Genomic DNA, 27508 nt, shown 5'->3' on the forward strand with positions numbered 1-27508 from the left:
ATCGGTGACCTCGAGGTCAATGAAATTAGGTTTCGCTCGACAGTTTTTCCGGGGCTATCAGACGCCGTTTGAATTTTGACGATCGGCCCAGTAGTTTCGGAGTTAGGAGGGGGGGCTATGAATAGCCCCCCCCCCCCAGTAGGGCGTGTTATACGCAGACCCCAGTGGGGCGCGGGTTAAGGCGTCATGGGAATTAATAATCGTTAAGCGCCATCGAACATATGAGAAAAAAGTAATTAAATTCCGTTTACTTAACCCTTAATCTGACCTTGTAACGCCATTGATAGGCCTAGCCTGACCTCATGAACCTGACCTGGACCCTGCCGGCAGGCGCCGCTCGATGATGACGACTTTGCGTTCGAGGGCTCCGGCATGTATGACTGGCCGAGGAGCACGGCGGCGCCTGAGCCGGCGGGGCGCGCCGACGGCACCGTGAGCAGCATAGGCGCGCCGTGGGGCCAGCCGGAACCGGAGCCGGAGCTGGACGGCTCCGGCAGCGGACACCGCTCCGACGACGAGGACGACGACTACTACGACTACGACTACCCCAGCTACTACGAGTACCCGGACGAGGCCGACGCCGACAAACATGGTCAGTGCGCCGCCGCCGCCGGCAGCCCCCTGACGCCGCGGCCCCGGCCAGTCTCAGAAACGGGGGCCGGTGGTGGCGTCCCCGACTGCTGTCAGGGTCCATTGGTCGCCAGCTAACTAGTTGTCCGCTGACTAGTTCGGTTTTACCTAATACGCAGGTAGTGTGTGCTATTTCTTGTGCGGGTCATTTTAAGGCGGGATACCCGACCGTTTGCACAGCATGTCATGAATACTTTATTGGGGCGTTTCCGAGGGCTGGTCAGTGCCACTCCCACGTTCGACCTCATATCGTCCGTCAGTACGCCCCGCCGTGTTCCAATCGTGGGCCGGGGGTCTCGTATTCCCTGAACGAGCCGGCCGACCGGACGCCCCAGCGCCGGCTCCTGGCCTGGGCTTTTACTGGACCTGGTGACCCGGCCGTCTCAGGTGGCCTCCCGTCGCACGCCCCCGCCGCGGACGATCGATGGCGCTGGCCTAGACACCTCCCACGCGCCCAGAGACCGCGGTCGGAGGTGACTGTCGTCGTCGCATTCCGCTTGACATAATATTTTATTGAAATGGAAAGTCATCAGAAGCACAGCTTTATGATGTCTAACTAGATGTGCTTGTGGAATTGATTATAGGATGAATTAATGGTCGCATGCAGCGACATAGGGGTTCGTCTATCAAAACAATATGCCACTTCCTTGACATCACTGGTCAGTCTGGCCACTGACGCCAATGTTTGTGTGTTGCTGACGCCACTGGTGTGCGGTTGTAACGTCATCGGTTTAGTATGTACCACTGTCCACCGTTTTGGAGTGGGTTGCAGCAGTAGCTCTATACCTGGGCGTTCGTTGAGGGCGAGCCGTCCCGCTCCCATCATCCCTGAGTCTATGACCTCGTTCCAGTGTTCAGTCCAAGGCTCGGGCGAATACTGACTAGCTTGGAGATACCCATGCTGGCAGGTATTTGCAAGAAACCAAGGGGTTATCGCGGTGTTAGTCATGATAGTGACGATGGACGGGGAACAGGGGGTGTTACCCCGGCTGCTCGACTTGTAATATGTGTTGCAGTATCTCCCTCACCCACTCTTCTGCTCACACTATGCCGGGTCATCGGGAACCATTGGGTACGTGCCGGTCGATCGCGATCAGGGCAAATGGTCGCCCCGCTTTGTGCGCTGCCCTGCGACTTCACCTGCGGGTCGGCTCGCTCACGGAACATAGCCAACTGCGACCGAGGGGCCGCCGGCAGGTGGACTAACTTTGGAGCTTTACAGCTTTACTTGTGTGAGCGGTCTTCCCTGTCCGGGCCGGTGTCGTGTTTCGCCCTGTGAGCGGCTGGTGTGCCGGGTCTCATTTTTACGCGATGCCTTCGTGGAAAACAGGAGGGCCCGATGTGCATTTCCTAATCGGCCATCGGGCGCTGCAGTTGGTGAAGCCGACGGGCCGTCCTATATAAGGTGTGGCCGGCGCGGCGTCGGGCCGCGCAACAAGCCGACTGCCGCGATAGCTTTGAAGCGAGGCAGACGAGCGGCTCGTAAAATGATAGCGGCGCCGGTCCGGGAAAGAGGCGCCGCTCGGCGGCCGCTCCCGATCGGCGGAGGGTGTATTACGGCGCATTTATGGCACGGTAAAACAGGAGCGCCGCCATCCGGCCGTGTGGGGACACCCGCCGCAGCATTGGTGACGGTTGGTGGCATCACCATCTGCCGCCGGAGTGGTGCGACGTCCGCCGCCACGGACTGAGATGCAGACAGAGCTGGGTGTGGTGCCGCTTCTGCCCGGTCGACACACTCGGAAAGGGAGCATTGTGCGGCAGGATGACTGCCGCCGCCCCGTCCTTGGCTCCCTCGACTGATAGGACAGAGCTGTGATAGCGGCGCGCTCGCCGATGGTGTGTTGCCGCTCGGCGTGGTGTGGGGTCTCGTGAGCCAGAGCCAGGTGGCAGCAACCCTAGGTTACCCACGAGTACTGCCGGAAATGCCGCATGGCCATGATATGCACGCAAATGCACACGTGTGCAGAATATGAGACGGGTCCGGGAAATCCACCAACTGCTTGCTACTGGAGATCATGACATTTGTAGGGTATATCAGATTTTAACTGCTGGAATGTGGAAAAAGAAAATACGTATTTTACGGACCGTTAGTTTCATCCACACAAGCTACCGTGATTGGCACAGACCTGGTTTACCCGAGCGCTGGCTCTCGGGCAGCCGGCCAGCCGGCCCGCTGGGTCACTGCTCTGCCCCGCGGCGCACGTGCGGTCGCGGCCGCGCGCGTCAGCCCGGCCAGAGCCGCACGTGGTTGGCAGACACGTGCGGCTCCCCGCGCCCCTCCACTCTGCCGCGTGTCCGTGTATGTTTTGTCTCGCTGGGTTGGCGGAGAAGCGCTGACCGTCAGCGGCGAGCAGCGGTGCGGACGGACAGCTAGGCCGCCGCGCTGGTGGCACCGCCGACCCTTTGTCCTTTGTCCAGCTCATTTGCTGACCAGGCTCTGGGGACGGATGACCGGGCGAGTCTCGCAGCTGGCGGTGACACTGCGAGACTCGCCGCGGCGAGTAGCGGTAGAAGGGTGTGATGACTAGTCAGTGGTCAGCCGCCACCGGACCTGGAGCTGATCGCTGGCTTCCGTGTGACCATACGTAGAACATGGCGCTGCATAAATGCATGTACTGCGTTTTGATGAAACCCCCATCGGACGGCGTCTGGCAGGAGTCGCGCTGGACGAGAGTTGGCCGCGCGTGAGGGGCCAGCCGGCCGCGCGCCGGTGCTCGCTCTCCTTTGTGTCGTGGGCGCTCGTGTTCGGTCCGTTACATCTGCTCCGGTGCACGCGCCCGGCTGCAGCGGCGGCGCCGGCCGACGAGAAGCGTTACGAAACTCTCCGCCGGCGTCAGTAACTAGAAACGCCCGATACTTGGCCGTGCCGCGGCGCTGAGTGACATTGGTAAGTGGTCGGGCTGCGCGCGTCGCTCCGCTTTGTTAATCAATGAGGATCGCGGTCGTGTTGGAGGCCACACTAAGCGGCTTGACATTAGCCGGCTCCGCCCACGGCCGGTGCTCCTTGGGAGCGGCCGCGGCGGTGAGAGCGGGCTGCGGAGCGCGGCCACCGGTCACGGCGTGCACTGATGGCAACGTCTGCGTGCCGGACTAGGCGCGACGGCCTGACAGCGGCGAGCCATGGAACACTGGCCGCTGACCGCTCATCGCCGACTGCTGACCCAGCTGCTGACCGCTGACCACCGGCCGTCGGTCGACAACCCCTGGCCGCTGTCCACAGAGACACGGACTATTATTCTGTCCGACATGGAACACTTTCCAGGAGTGTCATTACCGATTCTCCCGAGACAGCATCGTTGATAGCCGTGAAATAGCTCCATGGAAAACGAACAATGGCTGCTACATAAAAAGGGTCGCTGAAAACCCCCACGAGTGCCGTATCTGGCGAGCCGCATAAATGGCTGGCCGGAAAGGCAAAGCTGACGTAAATTCCGCCTAAACCGTGCTCGCTGTGCCAAACACCGTGCCGTGGATGACTGCCATGCCGCTATGAGGGACGACGCCAGTCGACTCGGCGGCAGCTCGGGACAGTCTGCCGCTCGTGCAGACTCTGCTGAACACCGCTGACATGGCGCCGCGCCGGGCTCGCGTGTCGCTCCTCGTGCCTTTGTCCGCGGCCGATCGGACCGTCTGACGGCGGACACACTATCCGGACATGTCCATGATGGTGCCACTGTCTGTCCTGACATGTCCGTGATGGTCCCACTGTACGCTGGCTACATGTTTGACCCAGCCGTGCCGGCGGTATGTCGATCCCAATGAACGATACGCGGCCCCCATCTGTCTCCCCGAGCAGAATTGGGGCCGGTGGAGCGACGGCTGACGGCTGGCGTTGTGCGCGGCTGTCTGTCATACCAGCAGAGGCACACGTGCGCACGTGCTGCTGGTGTCTGTCCGTGGCCGGCGCCGGTGGGATGGAGGGGACAGAGGGGGAGGGATAGGGAAGTCTGCCTGGTCCCAGATGGAAGGATGGGATAAGTCGCAGCCCCGTGACGGCTGCCGCGACCGCTCCCCCACTGTGGTCACCGACTGCTAGGGTTCGTAGCGATACCCTGCTGAGCGGACCACCCCGGCCACGACTGGTGTGTGCGCGACCCTCCTCATATTCCACTGACTTGGATGTGGAACGTGCCGCCCCAGGCTCGTGTTTGTCGCCGCGCCGTCCTCCGAACTGTGTCTGAAGCTGAACTGACAGGTGTGCGTGCCCGCCGCCGACCGGGCGCGACCTCGCCGCGTCGGCCTGCGATTGTCCCGGAGCTGACGGCCCGTCGGGGCCCGTCCGTGCAGTCAGGCCGGCCGGTCGGCCTGGCCAGGGCCCTGCTGTCCGTATTTTCCTCCCATCGACGGACGGACGGCCCGGCGCGGTTCCTGGAGTGGCTGCGACCGGTCTGCGAGCCGGGTCAGCCGCGCCGTGTGGGCTGCGGAAGGACGCGACGGGCCACGCGTGGCTGACGCCTGACGGCCGCTGCCGGCGGCGCCTGACGTCTGCTGTTCCGCCCGTCCGCTCCCGCGTCTCTCAGTGACATGTATTGGCAGTTGCGCGTCTGTCTGTCAGGTTGTTGGCTGCAGCAGAGCGGGATGTTACGGGGAGGGAGGGAGGGAGGGTGACCCGTCTCCTGGCGGGCCGCCCCGTGAAGCCGGTGTCTGGTCGGGGAAGCTGACACCACTGGCGTCTGACGGGACTCTGCAGACGGAGGCATTACTGGCCCCCCTGCCCCTTCCTGCCCCGCCCGGCGCGGCGGCCGGAGTCGGGCCTCCCGAGCGGGGTGATTGGGTGATCGGGGACCGGGCGACCGGTCCGGTGCCAGTGACGGCCGCAGATGCCCTGATAAAGGGTCCGGCCGGCGCGTGCCGGCTCGTCCCGGCGCCAGCTCAGGAGCGTGGCTGTCCTTGGTCCGCTGGTCGCCGGTGGAATCTACTCCACAGATAGGACCAGAGTGGTTCTTTGATCTGTTTGATGGGTTTATGCATAACGATAGTAGGACTGCTCGAAGATTATTTATGTAAGTTATCGCAATTTACACAATATCTGCTTTCTTAACTATGTTTATGCAATTTCAACTTGTTTGCCCACAATTATTTCAACTTTGGTGAACCTTGAGACACTTTTTGGTGCATAGGACATAACCCTTCAACGAATTACAGTGTGTAAACCATTTTGTACCAAGTATTTACGCTAGCTTGGCCTCATTTAAACAGACGCAATGATAACGAGATCGAATACGTAGGCGGTTTGAAGTTGAAGACCCTTCAGTTATCACAAATTCCACTGCATGACTAAAGGACTGGTATCTGCTCCTCTGGTTAGTGCTTTGTCCCTGTGTGTCAGAGTGTGGCGAGTTTCGCCCGGCGTGGGCGCGGGCAGCTGCGGCTCGTCTCCGCCGGAGCTGTGTGCGCAGCAGATGTGCACTGGCCGCGCGCGGAGCGCCGATATAGTGCCGGACTTTGGCCGGTCAATATGTGCCGGCGGACGGGAGGTGACGCGTCGCGCCGATACCAGGTCAGCGGTACACAGGTTATCGGGGCCGGGTCGGGTCGGCCGCCGCGCAGAGTGGGCACACGCTGGGGTCGCCCTCGAGGCCCCGAGCTGCGCAGTTATTGGACCGAGCTGGCCGCCAGCTGCTGATTCAGTCAATTTCTCCATACCTGTTCTCATCGCAATGCTGGGATTTTTCTTCCTTTTTCGCCCCTCCATTTCGTATCCTTACGTCCCCGCGTTGCCCCGTCCTGTAGTCCGCTGCAGCGCGTTCTGTCCGTTTCTGTGTACACGGCACAGTACACACCCACGTGCACACCATCTCCGCTCTGTGCAGCGGCAGCCGCACACAGCTCGGCACAAAACACGGCGGCTCGCACAGCGCACCGCACAGTGACGGAGTGGGGACGTCCGCCCCTCCCCATCGTCGTCGGCGTCGATAAACAGTCAGCCTGAGGAGCTCCGCACCCTTCAGACGCCCTCGCAGCTGCCGTCGGCGGCGGCTGGGACTCCGACCGGATGTTAGCTCTGCGTCAGAGTTCCCAGACCGGAACTGATGATCAATGGCCTGGTGTTTTAAACCAGGCGTGGAACCGGTGCAGTCTGGAGCTCGCCAGTGACGCCCCCGGGCGATGATGTTAAATCGATTGGGCTGACATTTACGTGCCGTTGATTGGGACAGGATGTGGCGTATCCGCCTCTGGAACTGCGAACTGCATTGACGTGTCGGCTGCTAAGGATCGGCCGCTTGTACGCAGGCCTTCTGTACACACGGGACTTGAATGAATGAGTGGTAACGCCTGCGGTGCATCGCCTATTCTGCTAAGTGCCAACTGCCTCAGGCACGGAGGGTCGATAGGCGCTTCGTCATAAACGCCGGCTCATGGATCGCGCTAGAATGCCGTGGCGATTTTCGGCGAATTAATTTGCGCCCCCCGCGATGTTTGTGTGACAGATGCCGGACATTCCTGGTTGAGTGTCGTCTCTGACGGTGTTTGCCCCCGACTGACAGGGTCGGGGCGGCCGTGAGAGGAGCCAGCCCCGCGCGTGTGTCACGGGACTGGTCAGGGCGCGATGTCGCCTGGTGGTACGTTTATGCGACCCTGTGAGTGCTGACACTGGCTGCGGCCGCAGAGCAGCGATATCAACAGGCTGTCTATCGGCGCAGACGCTCCGCAAAAAGGGTCGTCAGTTTCGACCTCGCCGGGTTTCGTCATTGGTAGCTTTTTGCTGTCCGGCCGATCGTGCTGTTAAGATAACCACGATACCGATCGAAGGCGCGCGGCGCGGCGGAGGTGCGTCACGAAGTGTGCCGTCCGGCCGGACCGGTCTGGCGGCCGGTCAGGTGTGCGCTGGATGCCCGATCACGTTGGAAAGTGGGCGGGGAGCGTCCTCGCCGGCTGACTCATGGCCGCAGTCGGAAGTTCGCGCCCACTATTAATCTGCCTGTTCCGTGAGAACGGGCCGTGCTCTGCGCTGTTTCCCGCTATGTTTGGGCTCATTTCATTGGCCGTGTCCGGGTCCGGGAGTCGCGATAGTGCTCCGGTCTTTAATGTGAACCGGCTGGCCGCGATTCTGTCCTGACGCTGGCCAGGCGTGACCCTGACCTGAACTGGCGTGCCGAACGGCCCTTGCTAGCCACAGACGGTTATTGGGTAACGGTGAACCGGAGGATTGAGGGCGCGGCTCATCCGTCTTCACACCGATCCGTAGAATTTTGGACGGGACTGATTTGTGATTTGAATAGGACTGATCTGTGGAATAGGACTGGAGATCCCCAGCCGGTCTAAGCGCGCAGGTGATCCCCGCCGGTCCTCTGTGCGGCTGTCAGTGCGGCGCGCGCGACTGTGAGCCGTGCGCCGCCTCCCTCCTCGGGTCCGCCCACGCCGGGACGGAGTCGGCGGCCGCTCCCTGGTGGAGCCGCTCCCTCCACTTCCGCCGCCAGCTGGCTGGCCGCGGTCGATGGTCGCTCCGCCGCCGCCGCCGCCGCCGCCGCCGTGTGCGACGTCTGGGCCGGCGGCGGCGGCGCTGTGCCGCGGCCGGCTGCACGGTGCAGCGCTGCGTGCGCCGCGGTGCCGCCGCGGCGGCCGCCTCCCGGTATGGCGAGGCGCGCCGGCCGGCCTTGGCACTGGGTGGACCGGCGCCCGCCTGCTGCGGCCGCCGCCGTCGGTCCGCGCCGCGCCGCGCCGCCGCTCACTTTCTAGCTGCGAAGGCTGGCGCGTCTGCCCGCCGCGCGGCCGAGCCGCCTCAGCTGCCCGACGGACGAGCACCAGGCGCCGAGCTCACAGATGAGGGACAGACGCCGTCTCCGGGGACCCGTGCTGACGTCACGTTCTCGGGCGGCCGTGACGTCACGTCCAATCGGCCGTGACGTCACGCCCATTCAGATGTGATGCCGCGGGACAGGTCGCGGGGATATGCATCTTCGGCTGCTGCTGTGAATGCCGAGGGATGACGTTGGACGCGCCTGGGAATGGAGGTGCGAGGTGGGCTATTCTGGGCAGCCCCACAACAGAGCCGGATTCTGCGGATTATTTTTTTTTTTAGTAGCAGCATGTTTCTTTTCATAGCCTCGGTTCCAGTCAGCTTTACCACATGACTGAGGCCCAGCTTCTGTTGTTTTTACGCTGTGATCGGCTTTGTGTGGATTGATACTGCAAACTGGTCTGCGCGAGTGATACACCGAATGGCGTGAGGCACCGCTGCCGCGGCCGCGGGTATAACCGGCTAATACCGGCACCCGTTACGTCAGTACGGACGTCAGCGCGGTCACGTGACCCGACGGACCGCAGTGCTCCATTGACGGCGTTATGGTGTGGATCACCTCGGCTGGGCACGTGACCCGGCTACCTAGTCAGCTCAGCACTGCCCCCGCTGGTTGTGTTGTCAGGTAGCATAGGCCCCTCTATACGTTATGTGTAGCCTATGCAGGTAGGCAGTGCTTTTCTTGAAATCGAAATGCTGAGACTTGCGTCGGTTCAATACCGGGCTGTATACTGAAGTGGTTGTGTGGGACCTGAGCCCGGTTCATATACAATACAGTTTTTTTTTCTGTATTAACTGGGCCGTGCTGCGATGGACTTATAACCGATTGAGTAGAGCTCCGTTGAACTATCCGGCATAGGACTGCTGTTTATCCCCGAACTCAGACCGCTCGCAGTCTACACCGGTACACCGCTCTTCACTCACGAGTCTGCTGGTGTTCAACAGACGCCGCGACCTCCACCCCTTCCCCTCCACTGCCTGCGGGTCCGGGGCGGCCGCTCCATTAGCCCAGTCTCCCTGGGAACACGGGCGGTGCTGTTCGCTGCTGAGCGCTGAGAACCGCCCGTTCCCGCCGCCCGCCCCGGCCCTGCTCGCCGCTGCACCCGCCGTGACCTGCCATGGGCCACTCGGCCGGCCGGCGCCTCTGTTGACACTGCGGCGGCATTGAAGAGCGCTCCGTTTATGCAAGTCCATTCTCTGTTTATGGGGGAATGTCGCGCGGCGCCCGTGTGTGCAGACTGTCCCGGAGGTGGCACCAACGCCTGCTAACGACGCCGTGGCCTGCGTCTGGCTCTGAGCGCGCCCTTGGCCAGACCGCTCGGTGACCTCTGGCAGCGCCGATAATCATATGCGCTCCCGGAACACTTGTGCGGGCTATCTCAAAAGGCCATCTGGGTTTCTGCTGATCGATTCGCGGTCTCCTCGCTGCAACAGCGGTAATCAGAGACTCGTGTCCGAGGAGGAGAAAGCGCCACATTATGCGGCACCTCCTCGGCTGTGGAAAGTTTGACGGGTGTCTGTGTCGTCCCTCCGTCCGCCGGCGGCGCCACCCACCACCTGTTGACCGGGACGGAGCGGTGAGCGGTGCACCGACCCGTCCCGGCCCGGCCCGGCCCGCCCGCATGTTTATTAATCCCACCCAGAAATGACAAACAACGCCTCTGATTGGCCAGTTTTGGCTGACAGACGCAGAATATTTGTCGGCAATAGAATACTATGCTTTACCACGTTTTCAATAATGACGCATCCGTTACATTTACAGGTTAGGGCAGCTAAAATATTGTAATGGATCTGACATGTTAAATATAACATTTTTGGAAGCCCGTACAGATTGTTTCTAGTGAGTTAGGTGTTACAAAGTATTAAAAGAAATTATTGTTATCTGTTAAATAAAGAACAAAAGCTTTTAGCTACTAACATCCGCCTGACAGTCTCCAGAATCCTGCGTACGGGGACACCGCAGTCTCTGTTTCTTATGTTATCGCAATGGGGAAAAATTGAAATTTTAAATGAGTCAGTATCGTGTTAAGAAGTACTGATGCTTTCAAAACTAAATGCCTTTCAATTCAAATTCCAGAATATCCTTTCGCGGAAATAGCCTTCTCAGCCTGTCTCTAACCCTAAAAGTCTGAACAGTGAGCGTCTCATGCGTTGCTCACGTATCGCGATAAAAAGGACGGTGTCATATGATCAAATGAACTTTTCTTATGCATAGAACATTTGAAACCTCACACCAAACGCCTCCCTTCCTTGTTTCCCACTGCTGCCTTTCACATACCCTACCTAGTACCTACCCAATGACCGTTCCAGCTCGACGTTCCTTATCGACTGCCTCACATTCAACGGCCATATCCCACCTACGCTGAAAACCAATCGGAGGCACTTTCAATCGTCCCTTGAATAAAATTGCTACCTACACGCATTTAGAGGAGAACGAGGCCCAGAAAAGGCGTGCATAAAACGATCGGTTCCGGCCCCCATGGAATAAGCCAGGAGGTAAAATCATATTGATTGAAGAACATTTTCGAGGACATGATATCTATCAGATATTATTTTGCAAAGGTATTGTGAACATGACGTCCGCGTATCGCAGCTCTGAATCTGCTGGTGTCAGTCCCATGCAGCAGCCACCGGACCACTGCCCCGCCGCCTGCCGTTCGCTGATCATACAGGCCGGCTGTCCCAGTGTCTCATCAAACGATCACAGCTGACTCATTATTTATAAAATGCCAAACAAAAACAGACACCCAATATTATAGATCACGCCAGCTCTTTCAGTCATGCGCGTGGAGATATATCGGTAGTTTTCCTATCACAGATCACACTGAACAGAGGAAAAGCGTACACACGCAGCAATAAATAATGCATTATCAAGCACACCGATCGATGCATCGTGGAATACACCGAAAAAATACATCACTGCTTTAACGTTCCCCAGGTGGGTGGGCCGTGGGGGCGTTTTTGGCCACACCTGACAATTTTGCGCTTGCATAGATAAAACGACACGAAACTTAGTATAGCTTATGTATAATGCATCGATTCGCATCAATTGTGAAAAAAGTAACCCCATGTCACCTAAGGTCAGGTCAGGTCACCATGAAGTAGAAGTTTGAAACTCGAGCTATTGCATGAGAGAATCAGTACTAACATCTTGAATATCTTTAATTTTGATATCGGTGGTGACCTAGGGTCACGTCAACTTTGCGACGTCTCCAGTTTCAGTCAGTATGAGGAACTCGAAATGTTCTGCTTTTGAAACAAAAGCACTCAAACATCGGGATCTATCGTATGCTCCTGAGGTCATCTCAGGTCATGTAACGCCTCCCAACAGTTTATTTTTCTACATCGATTTTAGATGGAACGTGGCCAGAGCGCTAAAAGCATCATAATCATAGGCGGCGGAACAGGCCGAGGGCACCGGGGCACCGTGCCCCCTTTGATTTTGGCATGTTAACATTAGCCCTATGGGCGTTGCATGGAAAGAATGAGACCAAAAGTCGGCAATGCCCCCTTAATTGAAGGTGTTCCGCCGCAACTGATGTTAATCGCAATTTCAATGTAACGAATCAATGACATGCAAAATGGCATTTTCTGCGACATTGACCTGAGGTCAAATTTATTAAGCTGACCTTGTTAGGCGAAGAAGACGAGAGAAACGCAGTGCCGGTAAAATCAACGTAATAAAAGGTTGGTATCAGTTTAATTTTTTTTTTAAAGAAAAGACGACTTCCGAAGCAAGCCGATTGTTCAGTTTTTGCCCTTTGGAGGCTTAACCCTAGTTGACCTTAGCTCAAATCTGAGAACCTGAAAGATTTTCGAAAGAGCTATCGAATTCGCTTTTCCGCGGCGCTGTAGCTTCTTTGGTTCCCGAATTATGAACCAATTTGTGAAGTTGTCAAAATCGGGGGCCAAAATTCGTCATCATTTTACTTTTGGTGACCTCCAGTGACCTCAGCGATGATATGATCAAAAATGACCTGTATGATTCTGAAGAAAAATAGCGATCTATAGATTGATTTTACTGCGTTTTTCCAGCTTTGCTACATTCCAAGATAACCTGGTGTGGCCGAATACACCTCCCCCCCTCCCCCACCAAGTTGGCTGAGGGCCACCCGGGCGCGGGTTAATAACATGGCGCAACAGGTTTTGTTATCAACTTGTCCTTTTCACACATAGGCGACACTAGATATCACAGCCAACGCCTATCACCAAACTGGTGGTGGGCTTTGGCCAGCGATCGCCGATCGGGGCCAACGCGGGCTCTTACTCGTCCACAATCAGCAAGAATGATGAACTACAGCTGCTCCAGACCGGCCACTTCAATCCAGCGTGTAATCTTCAGTCCACATCAGAACCACTAGTGAAACTCTACTGAGTGGGCCAACTGCACAGTGCACTGCATCTTTGACCTCCTTTGCAGCTCTGGCTTTTCAGAATTTGAACAGCCTTCTCTTTCCCACCCTTCTGTGCTGATGAATGATGATCCTTTGGAAACCTGGAAAAAGACAGTACAGACTCAGGGAGATGAAACTGTTTTGCTATGGGTCTGTTCCAGTCGCACTTCCTAACACATCTAAACTCCTCAAAGAGCAAGATAGAGGAGGTTGGAGCAGGGCCCTTCTTGGCTTTGTAGGGGCGAAAGCTGCCACTGGAACAGGGAAGCAATCTTGGAGGAGTTAAGAGGTGTTAGGAAGTGCGACTGGAACAGACCCTATGACAATGTCTGTGCATAGAGCAAGCAGATGGTAGAAGTGGTCAATTGGTGAGTGGAACAAATGCAAATGTCAGGAAAGCAGTCATATTTTGTGATAGACATGATGCAGATGTTGGCCAAGCTGACAAGGCAGATATAATTACCAGCTTGTTATACTAGTCTATAACTCATCATATTTTCATGTTTAATGTAAAAAAGCCTTAGCTAGATGAAAGTAGATAATATAAGTTCTATAGAAAAATGTTTATGTAAGTAATGTAGGATTTGTGGTTTTTAGAGGCTAGGTAAATGTGTTCCCTGTTCAACAATACTTCAGCATTCAGACATTGATGTCAATGTACAATGTACATGCATCAACATACCTGTTGTGAAGTGATTCTGGGCTGCTTTCCTGAGCAGTTGATGGCCACCACTGGAATCTTAAAAACACAGCTATTTTTTTCATTTTGTTAACTATGACTCATGACTGAGGATCTTCTGTGCTGAAAGAGAGATAGACAATACACATCAGCTGATAGACATTGTACAATGTACAACTCATTTGTGAAACAAGATCAATTCCATTTAGGGGTAGGTCATAGGATAATGGTGACATGAATTAATTTCAGTTTTCACTTTTCACCAGTCCAGGTACCTGGTGACAAAATGAAATATTGTAGGAGGTATCAATGATAATGTTTCTGGTAGAAAATGCAGGCATTTTAGAATTCAGTTGAAGCTTTAGATGGAAGATTTTTGGAAAATATTTGCCACAAATAACATTGGAATCTCAGAAACAAAAATCAAATCTTACTTGATGTCAAAAACAAATCAAACTATTACCATTGAACACCAAGCAGCATGCTGAGTAGTCATTGACTAAGACATATGCATGTTACACATGGCTACAGTACTTTGAAATAGTTTTTATAAAATGTATGCACTCATGCACAGATAACAGTAGTACTACTGATAACAGTACTACTGTTATCTGTGACTCATGTAATCTTAACATGTAAAATGTCAGCTAAAACTTGTTTTACACTAAACCTGCTAAGCAAAGAAAAAAAAAGAGATAAATATGAGAAGCCCAAAACAAGTTATTGAAAATATAAACACAGGTAACGTTACAACAAAACTGAGTCAAAACACTCAAAACTAAGTGTTTCAATGAACGCAAGATTAATGCGTGTCACAGAAGCAGCTGTCCATGCACTGTAAAGCAGAGTGGGCACAGCATGGTGAAAGCAGGAAGTGGTGCACAAAACTGAATTAAGAAGAGTGCCCGACTAACTGTATCTACATCCCTTTACATGTAGGTACTTACAAAATTTGAGCACAATCAGCCAAAACTTAACTGTGAAGGAGGCCATGCCCACTCACACATGAGAGGTGTGCAAAAACATGCCTGTAATACCTTATGCCTAGATACATAGAGATGAAAATGTGTTGTGTCTGTGTGCCTGGTGACGTGACATGACTATTATCAATACCTACCTGACAGTACAATTATCATGATATTATCATTATTGCAATTGTAATAAAAAATGATCAATTGAACTTTTCTTCTCACTTTATATAGCCAAAATACCTGAGATTTTTTAATATCAAGTTTGCGTACTCCAAAATCGTAACTTCTGCTTCCTCCAGTACTTTATAAGTTTGCGCAAGACTATTATCCATTAGATGTAGGGACGATCATGACCACTTGACTAAAGTATGGTTCACTTGGTTCTTACAAGCCTGTTAACTCACTACACAAGGGGAGGGGGCACTGCAAAAGGGTGTGGAAATCGCCACATTTGTCTCATGATATTTGATGCATAATAATCGGTATCAAAATATCGTCGCATTAGTATGCAAGGTCACCAAAGAATGAGCCAACGTTATTTATCAAATATCAAAGCAAATTGGCAATATCTAGCACAACGAAACACATAATTCAACACCTAACGATGCCGGCCGAATCCCCGCTACCACCATGGCGACCGCTCAAGTCCAACTGGCCGGTAACTGGCCAATCAGGGAGCTTGTTTGTCATTTCTGGGTGGGATTAAAAAACATGCGGCCCGCCCATTACCTGCCATTACACAGTCCGGACGGGGACGTTTTTATCGCGTCCGGCCGGGGCGGCGGCGGCGGCGGCGGCGCCCCACAGGCGACCGTTTTTTGTCGGCGACGCTCCGGTCACCTCAGTGACGGTCGGCGGCGGATGGTGCTGACGCTAGCAGCATCCGCCTCATAGCGACTAATGACTGGGTGCGATGGCAGGGCAAGGTAGCAGAGACCAGTGTTGCTCCTGTGATCGGTTGCCAGCATAGGTAGGTGAGGGCCAGGAGGTCTGCTGTGCGGGATCGGCGCTGCAGAGCGGTCTGTGTTCCCTAAATCCGACCTTTGCCTTACTCCTCAGCTGGCTGGCTCTAAGGAGCAGTGGACGATTCGGCCAACCTGGGTGACGGACAGACAGTAGCTAACATGCTGAATGCTTTGTGGACGCATTAGTTGGTCCTGTAAGTAGACGGATGACTGCTTTAGGTGGCTAGGGATCGCCATCCAGTCATCTGTTTCTTAGGTGGAGGTCCATCTTATTCTTCAACATCATGTGCATCTCAGTTCCTCGACTTTTCTGCAGGCTCTTAGATCTGCTGGATCTGCTTTGTCTCACTGTTAGCTCTTGGCTGACCGTCATGTGTCGCAACCGGGATGTGATTGACGCCTTCGATCTGCATTTCCATTGTGCACTGGTTGCTGGTGGGCAGTGTGTTTATTTAGATGAGCGCCGAGTGCCAGCCGCCGGCCGGCGCTCGACCGGGTGGTCCCGGCCGCGGTGTTCCATTTCAAAACACACCAATCCAGATGTCAATTACCGCAGTATTTAAGGCGGCCGGCAAAGAAACCGACTCATTCATGGCAGGCCCATTTCGTTGATGGAGACACCAGAACCCTCTCTCTTCTGTATTGCAATGTCCAATTGGGATTTGTCTGGTATTGGATGTGTCGCAGTTTTTGTTTATTTATGCACTCTGCAGCCGGTCACCACCATGTCTTCCGACGCTCGACGGTCCTTTCGGCGCCGTGACACTTGATAATGAAGCTAATTAAAATGTCAATTAACGCTCTGTTATGGCTTTGAGTGTGTTTTGGCGTCTTACTTTAATGAAGGCCTCCGCAGCAGCTTTTGTCCACATTTCTCATAGCAACGCATATCTTACTCTGAATGGCCTTGACCTTTGTTCTGAGCTCATGGCTTGTTATGCTCTCTGCCTGCTCCGAATGACCTCCGAAATCTCCATGTTGCCAATGTCACTGGGCCGGGATGTTGTTGGGCGGCTGCCATTTGACGGAACACTGCAAGCCTGCCCGTGCAGCCCGCCGGATGCGGTGACCATATCCCAGGATAAACTAGCCATGTTCTCGGATGCTGTGGGGCCTGGGCATTTCCCCGGATACAGCGCACATGTCCCCGGTTACGACAGGTGCAGCTCTGGGCTAGTGTAGTGTATGTGTTGCAGGCACTTTAGAAAATCAGTCATTTTGTAAAATGCCTAGGCATTTTGCAAAATGCCTGATTTTCCAGGCTTTTTGCAAAAAGCCTAGGCATTTTACAAAATGACTGACTCTCCAGTCATTTTGCAAAATGCCTAGGCATTTTACAAAATACCTAGCCATTTTACAAAATGACTGAGCAGCGTGTTGTAGATACGAGTACCTAATTATATACGTTTTGGTAGCGTGTAGGTGGACCGAGGAGTCCAGCATTATGACCAGAGGAGTCCAGCAGTGGGAAGTCCATACCTACCTCTATTTTGAGAAGTGCAGGCCCGCGACATTTCCAACCCCCACGTCAGCGACGCTGCTGGATTTAAAATGATCGATCTGGAGCGTCAACCAACGACTGGCCCTATGCCGGCCTGTATCTGTAAAACTATTAGAGGTCGCGAGGATTCGATCCCACACACTTAGGCGTTAGTGTCTTCTGAAACCAACGCTCTCGTCCTACACCAAGCGACCTGATGATTCTCCCGATGTGGAGCTTGATACTCGTATTTTTAACTGGGACCATGCAAGTAGGTACTCAAAGCTGTTGCCACAAAACAAAATAAATCGTGTTTTGTTAATTATTGCTTTAATATTCATTGTGATCAGAGAGCTTTTTTATTCCAAAGAAAAGTTAGGAAGAAAACCTAAACAATAATAGGTACTGTAAACAATTGCGTGGACTAGGCCTAGGGTAGACTTGTTGAAGTTCCTTAGAGCCAATGAGCGCTGTCCAGTCAACTGAGGAGGGGAGGGCTGGTCCACACTGGGCTTAAGCCACACAATGCTTTATGCTACAGCCGAGTCTGCAACTCAACCTGGTCGTTACTCAGCATTGTCGTCATCACAGAGCTTCAAATCGATCAGCTACAGGCTGAACACGTACCTATAGGGTATAGGAAGACGTCCAAAATCTGTTGGCCATAGTATCTGTAGTGGGATCTACGTTCCATGCTGGTCAGGCATTTTGCAAAATGCCTAGTCATTTTGTAAAATGGCTAGCCATTTTGAAAAAAGCCTGGTTGCGTTCAGTCATTTTTCAAACAGCCGTCTTTTTGTAAAATGCCTAGGCATTTTACAAAATGACTGATTTTCTAAAGTGCCTGCAACATATGCATCCGATCCTACCGCCACCACACAGCGCTCGGCCGGCTGGTCAGTGGTCAGATAGTCAGCAATCAGCCCCTTCTCCGTCTCGGTCGGCCGGATGATCGTCCCGGCCGGTCGGCATTCCGGGCCGGCCATTTTCCCACTGGGACCGTCTGTCTGCCGGGTGGTCTGCGCGGACCGTCATCAGACCACCCGCGCTCCCGCCGTCCCGACAGCTTCATCGGCTGTGGCTCCGGCCCGCCGCGGGGACGGTAACCGGCCCACCGGGACAGGACGGGACGGCCGGCGGAGTGGCGGCGTGCTCCCCCGGGAACGGCACTGTGGGGTTTTTATCGATCCTAGCACGAATTTATTTATATCGCATCCTCCGCTACCTTAACTAATTTTATTTCACCTGTAAATGGTTAGGCTTAGGGTGTATGATCCCTGACAACATGGTTGACTCTCCTGCTTGACCCCATCCCTCCCCCGCCCCCTCCCCACGGACTTAGCACTGAAGCGTTTTCGGCTAGCAATGCATCGTGGGCGTGGAAGCGTTAAAAAAGTAGAACGAAACTACAATCGTTTTAGAAGTAGATATTTGTTCATGTCTAGCCCAATCACCAAAAAGGCATTTCGGGCTTAACCTTTGCACTTTGTTAGTCCTTGCACTTAAAGGGGGAGGGGGTCGCACAGACTTCTGTCCTCGACTTTTCGCATACTAACTCAAGCAAAACGTGGAGGATCACAACGAAACTTTCTATACCTTCGAATCGATCAATGTTACTCACACACTTAAAATATCATGACCTTGACCTTAATAAAAATTTGACCTGTGACCTGTTTCACCAGACCATGTCAGGCTGTTATCGATTTGGCGCTTATCAGCGCACATTATCGGCGCGTTTTCAGTCTTGTTGTGGTTGTTAACCCGCGCCCCGTAGGGGGGGGGCCGAAACGGCCCCCCCTGTCCTTTTCGGTCGATATCTCCTAAACGGCTGCAGATATCGCCACCAAACTTTCAGGACCCCTCCGGGCATCAATTTTACACATTGTGACCAAAAATTTTTCCAGAGGCTGTGATAGGTTGGCCACAAATGACGTCAGAGTGACGTCATGTTCTGTCATTTTCGACCGAAAAAAGACCTTCGCGAGAAGACCTGTCAGGCCTACAGCTTTGAAGATACAGAAAAATGATCAAGGCATAAAAGGTGTAGAATTGACAGGGCTACAAAACTGCTATCTCGGATTTTTGAAATTTTTGAGTTTTGATCCCCAAAAATCAAAAAAGCATTTTTTTGGATATATTAGCCAAAAAATCCAAAAAGTTTTTTGAGTTTCGAAAAAACCGGAATATATGTGATAGTACCTACCGTCTTCTATCTACATACCAAATTTCAGATCGATACCTCGTTTTTTGGCCAAGTTATAGCGAAAAAACTGTTCAAAAATGATGACGTCAAATTTTCAAACTCAATTTCTGGCAATTCTAGAACTCGTAGAGCAAAACAAAGACCACCATTAGACTCCCCGTGACGAGCTGCATCGAATGGATACCCATTTTATGCAAAAATATCAACTTTAAAATTTGACCTAATTTGACCTGACCTTGACCTGACCTTCACCAAAACGTGACCTAGGCTGGCCCCAAAGGCTGCCTAACCCACATAATCGCATTTGTCATGTAAAAGGGACCATAAAACATGTATCACACGACACATTCATATTGTGACCCCGGTGACCTGACCTCGCTGTGACCTGACCTGGTATCAGTGACCTCAGATAGCAAAGTACGTGTTTGACGAACAATGTACCATCGATGGTTTTCAATAAATTACCAATTTACTCGCTTTCACAGCACATTTCTTGAATTGCCTGTGAACGGTGAAAATCTGACCTTTGACCTGACCTGTGACGTCATCGGCTTGACCTAGGTCAATGAAATTTGGTCACAAGGTAGTTCCCGGGTGGGGCTATCGAACGCCGTTTGAATTTTGAAAATCGGCCGGTAAATTCCCGAGATCTTAGGGGGGGGCCGAAACGGCCCCCCCCCCCCTACGGGTGGTAGGGTCCGCCGGTAGCCCTACGGGGCGCGGGTTAACTCTCCAAGGTATGAAATGCTGTTTGTTCTTTGCATTTTAAGGTCACGTTAAGGTCAAATCAAGGTCATTTACCTTAGATGACCTTAGTTGACTTTTTCAAGTTATACGATTTTTCTAGATAAGTGCTTGGAGCTTATTTCGAACTTAACACCCATTTGAAGATTTAAGTAGTTTTGGTGCCTAACGGAACATGCTACGAAGCCGTCAAAGGTAATCGACGCCTACCTTCTATGGATAGCCGGCAAGACACCTACTGGTCGGGCCTGACCTGACCCGGCCTAGCATGAAAACATCATCCTTGATCAAAACTAGCTTGAAATTCGTGATTAGCACCCCAAAAACCTCCAACCTCACTTTACAAAGTTACAGCAGTTTTCGATTTACCTATATCAAAGCTCTGTACTGAAGTTCAATAAGGTGAACATTGGCGGCGATAGCCAATAAAATGGACGCAGCGTTGCAAGGGTGTTGTTGTTTTGTTCAAAAATAACATTTAGCGATAGAAAAATAATGTCAACATGGTATCACCCCCTTCCTCCCTCCTCCCAACTCCTATACTGACCGGAAACCCCCAGGCGGTGTGCTGCGGTCGGGTAACCCGCCGCGGCGCGGCCCGGCGCGGCGTAAGAAACCACGCGGCACCGTCTGCTTTGACGTCTCATAGTGACTGGTTTAGGCAAATTTCGGCAAAAAATGAGAGCTGCCCCCGATGCAGAAATTATTGGAGAACATTTTGATATACATTTCCACGCGTAACACCGCGTAACAAACTTTGTAAGGCAATAGTTTGCTTGTCAACTCTATGAATCAAGAAGCATTTTAACATTTTTAGCATTTCGGTCAAAAATTATACATTTGGATGAATTTTGGAAATTTTCGTGCATACCATCATCTTCCTTATAAGTCAAAGATAATGAAAACATGTCGCAACTATAACCTGCTGTTCAGGGAAACGAGTGAGAGGGCGTTTTATTGTAGTGTGCTTTTTCGCTGTATGCAGGTAGCACGACGCTGGTCAGGACGAAGCTACACTTTGAGAGGTTTTTTTAGGCATAAACAATCATTTTACAGACGATTTAAGGTGTGATTCGGATGCGCTGGACAATTCTACGTGGAATGAATAACAAAAAAGTGGAAATCGAAATACTTTAACTTGCCACTTAATGCGTGCTAGGATGGCATAAGTCCCCACGGTGAACGGGTCGGCGCTCGGTGCCGGCGCGTCCCACAAGGTCGCCAGGCGCCGGTGAATGGGCCGGGTGCCGGTCCGGGACGTGTGGCGCCCGTCAGGGGCACGGCGACGGACCCACGGCGGCCGTATATGGCGACACAGAGCCGCCGCCGGCACCGGGCGGCCGTCGTGTTATCGGACCCGACCGGCTGCCTTGTCGGAAAGCCCGCTCTGAAGTAGAATGGACCCCGCACACCGCGGGTATGAGTCAGTGAATCAACTGGGTCGCAGAGTGCCACTGGTGGACCAGATTCAGGTGACATTAGACTGAAAGGGTTTAAAATAGGGTCTGAAAAGGGTTTGAAAGGGGCTGAATACCTTTTGAGATGGACTGCGACTTTTCAACAAAGACAATTCTTCTGTTCTTTGTTCTCGGTGATGAGCGTGAATAGAATTGGTATTGGGCTGCCATTTCGCGTGGCCCCCTGCAAGCTTGTTTCACCACTAAATGTTGATTTTCTGTATGAAAGACCTCAGGATGGACTGCATGACTTCACTATTGTTCGCGTGAGAGAGTTTCCCCTCAAAGTCCGCAGACCGTGAGCCACAAGTCGGTTGTTAATCCCCGCTCTGTCTGTTTAGGTGAATAATTGCGGTTGGATCTAGCCAGTCGCTACAATCACCGAGTTTTACCTTCGGCAACCTCTAAAAATCGTGTAGGAAGTTGGCCACGTTCTTCCTTATGCTGGTTTGCTCCACGGCTGTTGAATCATATCGTATTCCTTGGTTGCCGGCCTCTTGTCTGATACTTCATCTGTAGTGGGGAGAACTTTACTGTAGCAGTCACATCTTCTAACTTGAACTTGTGAGCTGACTGTCCTGAGGAGTGAGGACCCACTGACGTGTTCAACAGGGCGGGTCCGTGCTGCGTGTCACGTGAGATAAATATACGACAGCTCAGCCAGTCACGGTAGCTCGTTCCTGCCTGTCGTGTGGGCGGAAGCAGCAGTGGGGCGGGGAGGGGACGGATCTGTCTCCTCTCCATCTCTCTGGGGTGGTGTCGGGGGGGGGGGGTGGCCTGTCCGAGTGATGTGACAGTCGGACCCCTGTCCTGTCTGTCACTGTCTGGGCGGAGCCCCTGTCCTGTCGGCTATGGTTGGGGCGGGCCATGTCCGTTGTGCAGAGGTAACTCCTGACAGGGAGCTCGGTACGCCGCCCCTCCCCACAATCTCTCCCGCCGCGGCAGTGAAGCGACGGCTGGCCAGGCGCCGGGCTCCCACGAGCCGATTCTCACGGACGCTGCCCGTCGAGCGGGATTCCTCTCTCAGCAGACGCATGAATTACGAAGGAAATTAAAGCGTCAGGCCGGTTCCTGTGCGCGCTCGACCCCGGTGGAATCCAGGAGATTACCCCAGCGCGGCGGGTCGGGGTTCGGGGGAGGTGAATTGCCAGCCAGCTGCTGGAAATAAGAATCGGTACGTGTTGTGGCTGGTATGGATGTGGATGATGTGGCAGTGGAGTTGCGCCTGTTCGGAGTCGCGTATATGGCCTCCATGCTGGAGTCTACCTCCATGCCGACTCGCGCACGAGTCGCGTTATTGGGGTGTTGAATTCATTGCAGTAGCGTTACATGCTTTGACAATTCGGAGGAAGCGACCTTCGCGATACATGTCAAGTGCTGCTGAAATCTAGCTTTTTAGCGGATCTATGTAGACGTCTGTTTAGTTTAGTGTAGTGAACAGCCATGTTTCTTTAGATGAAATCATATGATGATCATGATCCTGTATTTTATGTCGTCTTGAAGGAAAACTTCCTTTCTCGGAAATGGTCCAGGATCTATATTGCTGGATGTGCGTCACTACTTAACCCTGCATGTTCCTGAATGATTCGTGTCTACAAAAATTCAGTGAAGTTCTTGATTTGATCTTCTTATCGATAATACGACCTTCATCAGGCTCTAGCTTGATTAAGAAACTATTTCTCGTAGAAATGTAACTCTATTTCGTTACAACTCGTTTCAAAACATTCAATTAGTATCCCCTGCGGAAGTAGGTTTCACGGTTTCCAGAAACCGTCGTCTCTAGTAAACACTGCATAAACAGAGCATGGTGAACGTGTAAACACTGAGTAAACATGAGGCTGGTCGCGGGACACGGAGCAGATACGAGCTGCGGTGGCGGAGACGGACGGATTCGTGCTCTCACCACGCCATCTGCAGTGGCGCGTGCACTCGTCTATCCTCCCCGCCCCGGGGTCGCTCCCTGGCCCCGTCCCCGGCTGTCCGCCGGTAGTGTTACAGGGCACACAGTCCCACTGCCGGTAGCTGTGTGTGTATGTGTGTAGGCTGCCGGGCCGACCGGCGCCGCGCGCGGCCCTAATGGCTGTTTGCGCCGGCTAATGAAATGCGCCGGCTCGTGGCGGGCGCGCTGTTTGGATGACGTGGACGGCGTGTCCTGACGACGAGTTTGGCGGCTGAGGTCAGCGGTGACGGCGCTATCTCGGTCCTCGCCCCCCCCCCCCCCATCAGCCGACGTCACGCGTCCCTCGGCCCTTCCGACCGAGACCGGACACCCAGGTAGTAGCCACGTAGGTATCCTCTTACTTCCCCGTCTGCCCACCGGACCGCATGGACGGGCAGCGGGCTCTCCCCTCCCTTCCGGCCTCTCTGTCAATGGCGTCATCCGGGGTGAGGCGTCATCGGCGGATGACGGCGGATTCCAGCACCGAGGACATCGGCTGGTCGCCGGCGCCAGGCACCACACTCGTGATCTGTTGTATACTGATGGGCGCCGCGGCGCCATTCGATGTGCATGGCTGATGATTTGGCGCGGGCGCCTCCATTGACCGTGTTCGCCCGATTTCGATGCTGAAAACTTGCAGCGGTGGGCTGCGACTGGCTGAAAGAGGGGTTGTTTGTTTATAGGTCTTTCCCGTGTCAGTTTATCGTGATGTTGTTTGCTCGGCGGTGCTGCTGCCGCCTGCCTTTGTATGCACGGTTTGACAATGGTGCTACTGATTGGTGAGTTATGCTCTGCAACAATATGTGGGACAAACATCCTGTGTGAACTGACACTTATGTCCGCTAACACTGTCCGCACGCCGTGCCGAACACAGTGCAGTCAGTGTCCGTCTTGCCCACAGCTCTCTCACTGACGCATCGTGTTCTCTGAGTTCCATCACTGACTCCTCGCAATCTCTGTGCCCCCTCACTGATTCCCCGTGTTCCCTGTGCTCCCACACCGACTCCCGTGTTATTCGTGCTCTCTGATCTCCTTCACTGATTCCCGTGTTATCCGTGCTCGCTCGCCGACTCCCGTGCTCTCCGTGCTCCTTCACTGACTCCCCGTTATATTCGTGCTCCCTCGCTAACTCCTCGTGTTCTCTGATGTCCCTCGCTGACCCTCGTGCTCTCTGTGCTCCACAGACGACTCCATCTCCAAGGAGAAGGACAGTAGCAATCCGTCGGTGGGCGTTGGCGTGGTCCACTCCGTGCCACCAGTGCGAGTGGAGGAGCCGGTGGTACACAGCGAGCACAAGCCGTCGCTCGGCGCGGAGCGTCACCCGGAACCCAAGGTCAGTCGACGGTCAGGTCATGCCAGGTCGAGACGGTCGATTGGCGTAGACACCTGAGCGGGTGGAGCGCTGAGAATGCTGCTGCTCTTGTGGGTGAGGTGGTTGACTAACCGGGTCAGGTCAGGTCTGGTCGGTCTCATCGGTCAGCCACAGGGCCCTGTTTCATGGCATGTCGCTGCCCATTGCTACCACGTACTAACGCTTCAGTTTCCATGGAACTATAAGCGAAATTGCCAAATTTGTTGATGTTTCCATAGAAACTGAAGCGGTAGCAGCGAGTAGCGGCGTGCGGTGAAACAGGCCCAGGGGCCGGCTCGTAGTGGCACACCGCGGAGTGGTTGTGTGCCGCTCCGCCCGTGCCGGCTGCTAGGGGACCGGGGGCGCGCCGGTGATTCGCACTGGAGGCACGCTGCAGATTCCAGGGCGGCGGCCGAACGTGAGCAAATGCTCCGCTCCGACTGGTCCGGTCCAGTAACCGGCCTTGGCGGCGGTAGGGTCCATTCGCCGCCGGCTCACCCCGATAAAATAGCCCTTATGCGCTGGGCTGAGTCAGCCGCGCACCGTGAGCGCCGCGCCGCTCGTATCGCGCCGAATTTGTCACGGTGCGGCGCCGGCCGCCGCGGGGCTGCTCGGCGATGTGCCGTTCTGCGCCCATCCCTCTACCCTTCCCGCGGCCGCTCTGAGTCCCCGCTGTTTAAAGCTCCCTGGTGTATTGGTCTTGGTCCCGTGGGATATCAGTTGATAACTGTGTGGACTGTGTTTTCTCCTGCCACCTGTTATCGTTCGGTCCTCTGTGTGGTGTGTTGTTTGTGCTGTGCCGTGTGGTACGTCTTTTGGTGCCGTGTGTCTGTGTGTGTGTCGTCCGTAGTGCCGCTAGCTCTGTAGCTCCGCCGCGCTGGTCCCGACCGGCCCGGCTGTCACACCGCTGCAAGGCCGTCCGGTGTGCGGCCCGGCTCACCGTTACCTGGCCTGGCACATCACCCGGCAGGAGGGGGGGGGGGGGGCACCGGAGCGTCACCCTCGCCTCCGGTCGGACGGTGTGACGACCGAACTCAGTGCCAACGTCCGAGCCCTGCGCTCTGCCCAATCTGCCCAGACAACCGTTATTTGCTTGGAATGTGAAAATGGGGCAGCGCAAGTGGCGGATAGCCGCGGCGCCTACAATTGAGATGTTTGTGAGATAGATAGGTGCGCCCTCGCCGCCGGTGAGCCCGGAGGGAGGCTGTCGGTGCGTTGTACTGCTATTTGTGGTTGTTGTACTGCATTGATTGTGTAGGTACTGTCGTTGTACCGCTGTTGTACGGCTGTTGTACCGTCGTGGGCTCCGTTTGAGTGGACTGTCGTGGCAGCAGTGCAGGTTTACCTGTGTGTCGTAGCAGCTGTGGTCGGCCCTCCCCTCACCTCCGCTTTGATGATCGCTCATGGATTCTCTAGCGCCCATGCCATTTTCTTCAGGCAGATTGTGTCAGGATAATCGGTGATTGTTGCGTTCTTGCGTTCTGTGCTGCTCCATAGGATCCTACTGTCGCGCTTTGTTCGCCCTACCCAAGCCTGAATAGAGGAATGTGGTCCATTTGACCTCGGAGCCCTCCGCCCTCCCGCTGACTGGACAGACGTGTGCTGACCTCCGTGTGACCCCGCCTCTCACCCCTGACCTCGCCGCGGCCCGGCTCTGACCTCCCCGCTCACCCGTCAGCCGGCGCCGGCCGAGGAGGACGAGGATCTGTACGACGACGACGACGACGACGACCTGGTGCTGCCGCCCGAGGTGACCCTGCAGGAGTTCGAGAACGTCGAGAACGAGCTGCAGACCGTTAAGGAGAAGGAGGAGGAGCTGGAGCGCGAGCTGGAGCTGGAGCGCGAGCTGGAGCGCCAGCGCGAGGCCGACCTGGCGGGCAGCATGGACGGGCTCGGCACCAAGGCGGTCGATCGCAACACGTCCTTCTTCGCGCAGCCCGGCATCCTGGCAGGTGAGAGCCGTGGGGAGAGGGGAGAGGGAGGGAGAGAGGGTTTACTCGCCTCGCACCGTGTCCGTCGTGGCGGACTCCCTATAGGGAACAGTGACGTCATTTCCGATAGTTGAAACGACGTGCCGTAATCCCCATACCCTTGTTTGTTAACGCGCCCCTAAACAAGCAGAGATGTGTCGTAGTACTTACTGCTCGCTCCCCATGGTCAATGGCATGAATCATCACACCTATCCACCTTATAAGAAATCATTGGTAGCATGTGTCGCCGCCATGCGCTTGACACAAATCCACACGTTTTCTCTGGCCCACCCGAGTTATCTGGTGCCGAGAGTCTGATCACGCACTGGTCACTGGGAACTTATTGCGCCGTGAGGAGCCACTGTACTGTATATGCTCCCATACCGGCCTCCTGACGTAAGCGGAGCGCGTGCAGTCATCACACGGGCGGGCCATCAATGCCGTCAACGGTGACACAGCGCGACAAAAAATGTGAACTGGCATCATGGGGATTGACGCAAACGTTTGCCGTAAGAGTGATTGATTTAATTTACATTGGAAAGCGGGACATTTCATCAGCTCTTCTCTCAGCGCTATAGCTTTATTCGTCACTATTACTCGGCGGCCCTTATGTACAAATGCATAAGAGCCGTCTGTACAAATGCAGGGGTCACAGGTCAATGACAGATATGTACAAAGGTCTATGAGTCAGGACTCTATCTATCGGCGCCCTTAGACTGTGCCGGCGCGGTGGCGGGATGGTGGGCGGCAGCGCCGTGCTGATCGGTGTCTTTTGCCACCGTGCTGGTGGTGACCCCCTGTTGTCAGTCGGGGTCAGGTCGAGCTAACGCATCTCGGCCATTCAGTGGCTAAAAAGAAAATGGCGGAATGTTTGTTTATATTAAAGAAGTTTGAAAACACGGAAGTTCCCGAGATAAACAACATCCAGGATTTCCCTCCGAGCATTAGTTCAGTACTGCGCAGTGCTCAGCGCTCCGGTAC

At 54.3% G+C, this 27508-nt stretch overlaps 1 protein-coding gene across 1 annotated transcript in view; it reads left to right on the forward strand.

The window, feature by feature from the left end:
* The window catches only part of LOC122369526 (syndecan-like), a 33550-nt gene that overhangs the window by 4476 nt on the left and 1566 nt on the right, over positions 1–27508 (forward strand). The window contains exons 2-4 of the mRNA XM_043344323.1: positions 331–592; positions 24391–24539; positions 26236–26509. Coding sequence (XP_043200258.1) covers positions 331–592; positions 24391–24539; positions 26236–26509 — 685 coding nt within the window. The remainder of the gene's footprint in view (positions 1–330; positions 593–24390; positions 24540–26235; positions 26510–27508) is intronic.

This window comes from Amphibalanus amphitrite, unplaced genomic scaffold (genome assembly GCF_019059575.1).
Source record: "Amphibalanus amphitrite isolate SeventyFive unplaced genomic scaffold, NRLGWU_Aamphi_draft 001046F_arrow, whole genome shotgun sequence".
Lineage (NCBI taxonomy): Eukaryota > Metazoa > Arthropoda > Thecostraca > Balanomorpha > Balanidae > Amphibalanus > Amphibalanus amphitrite.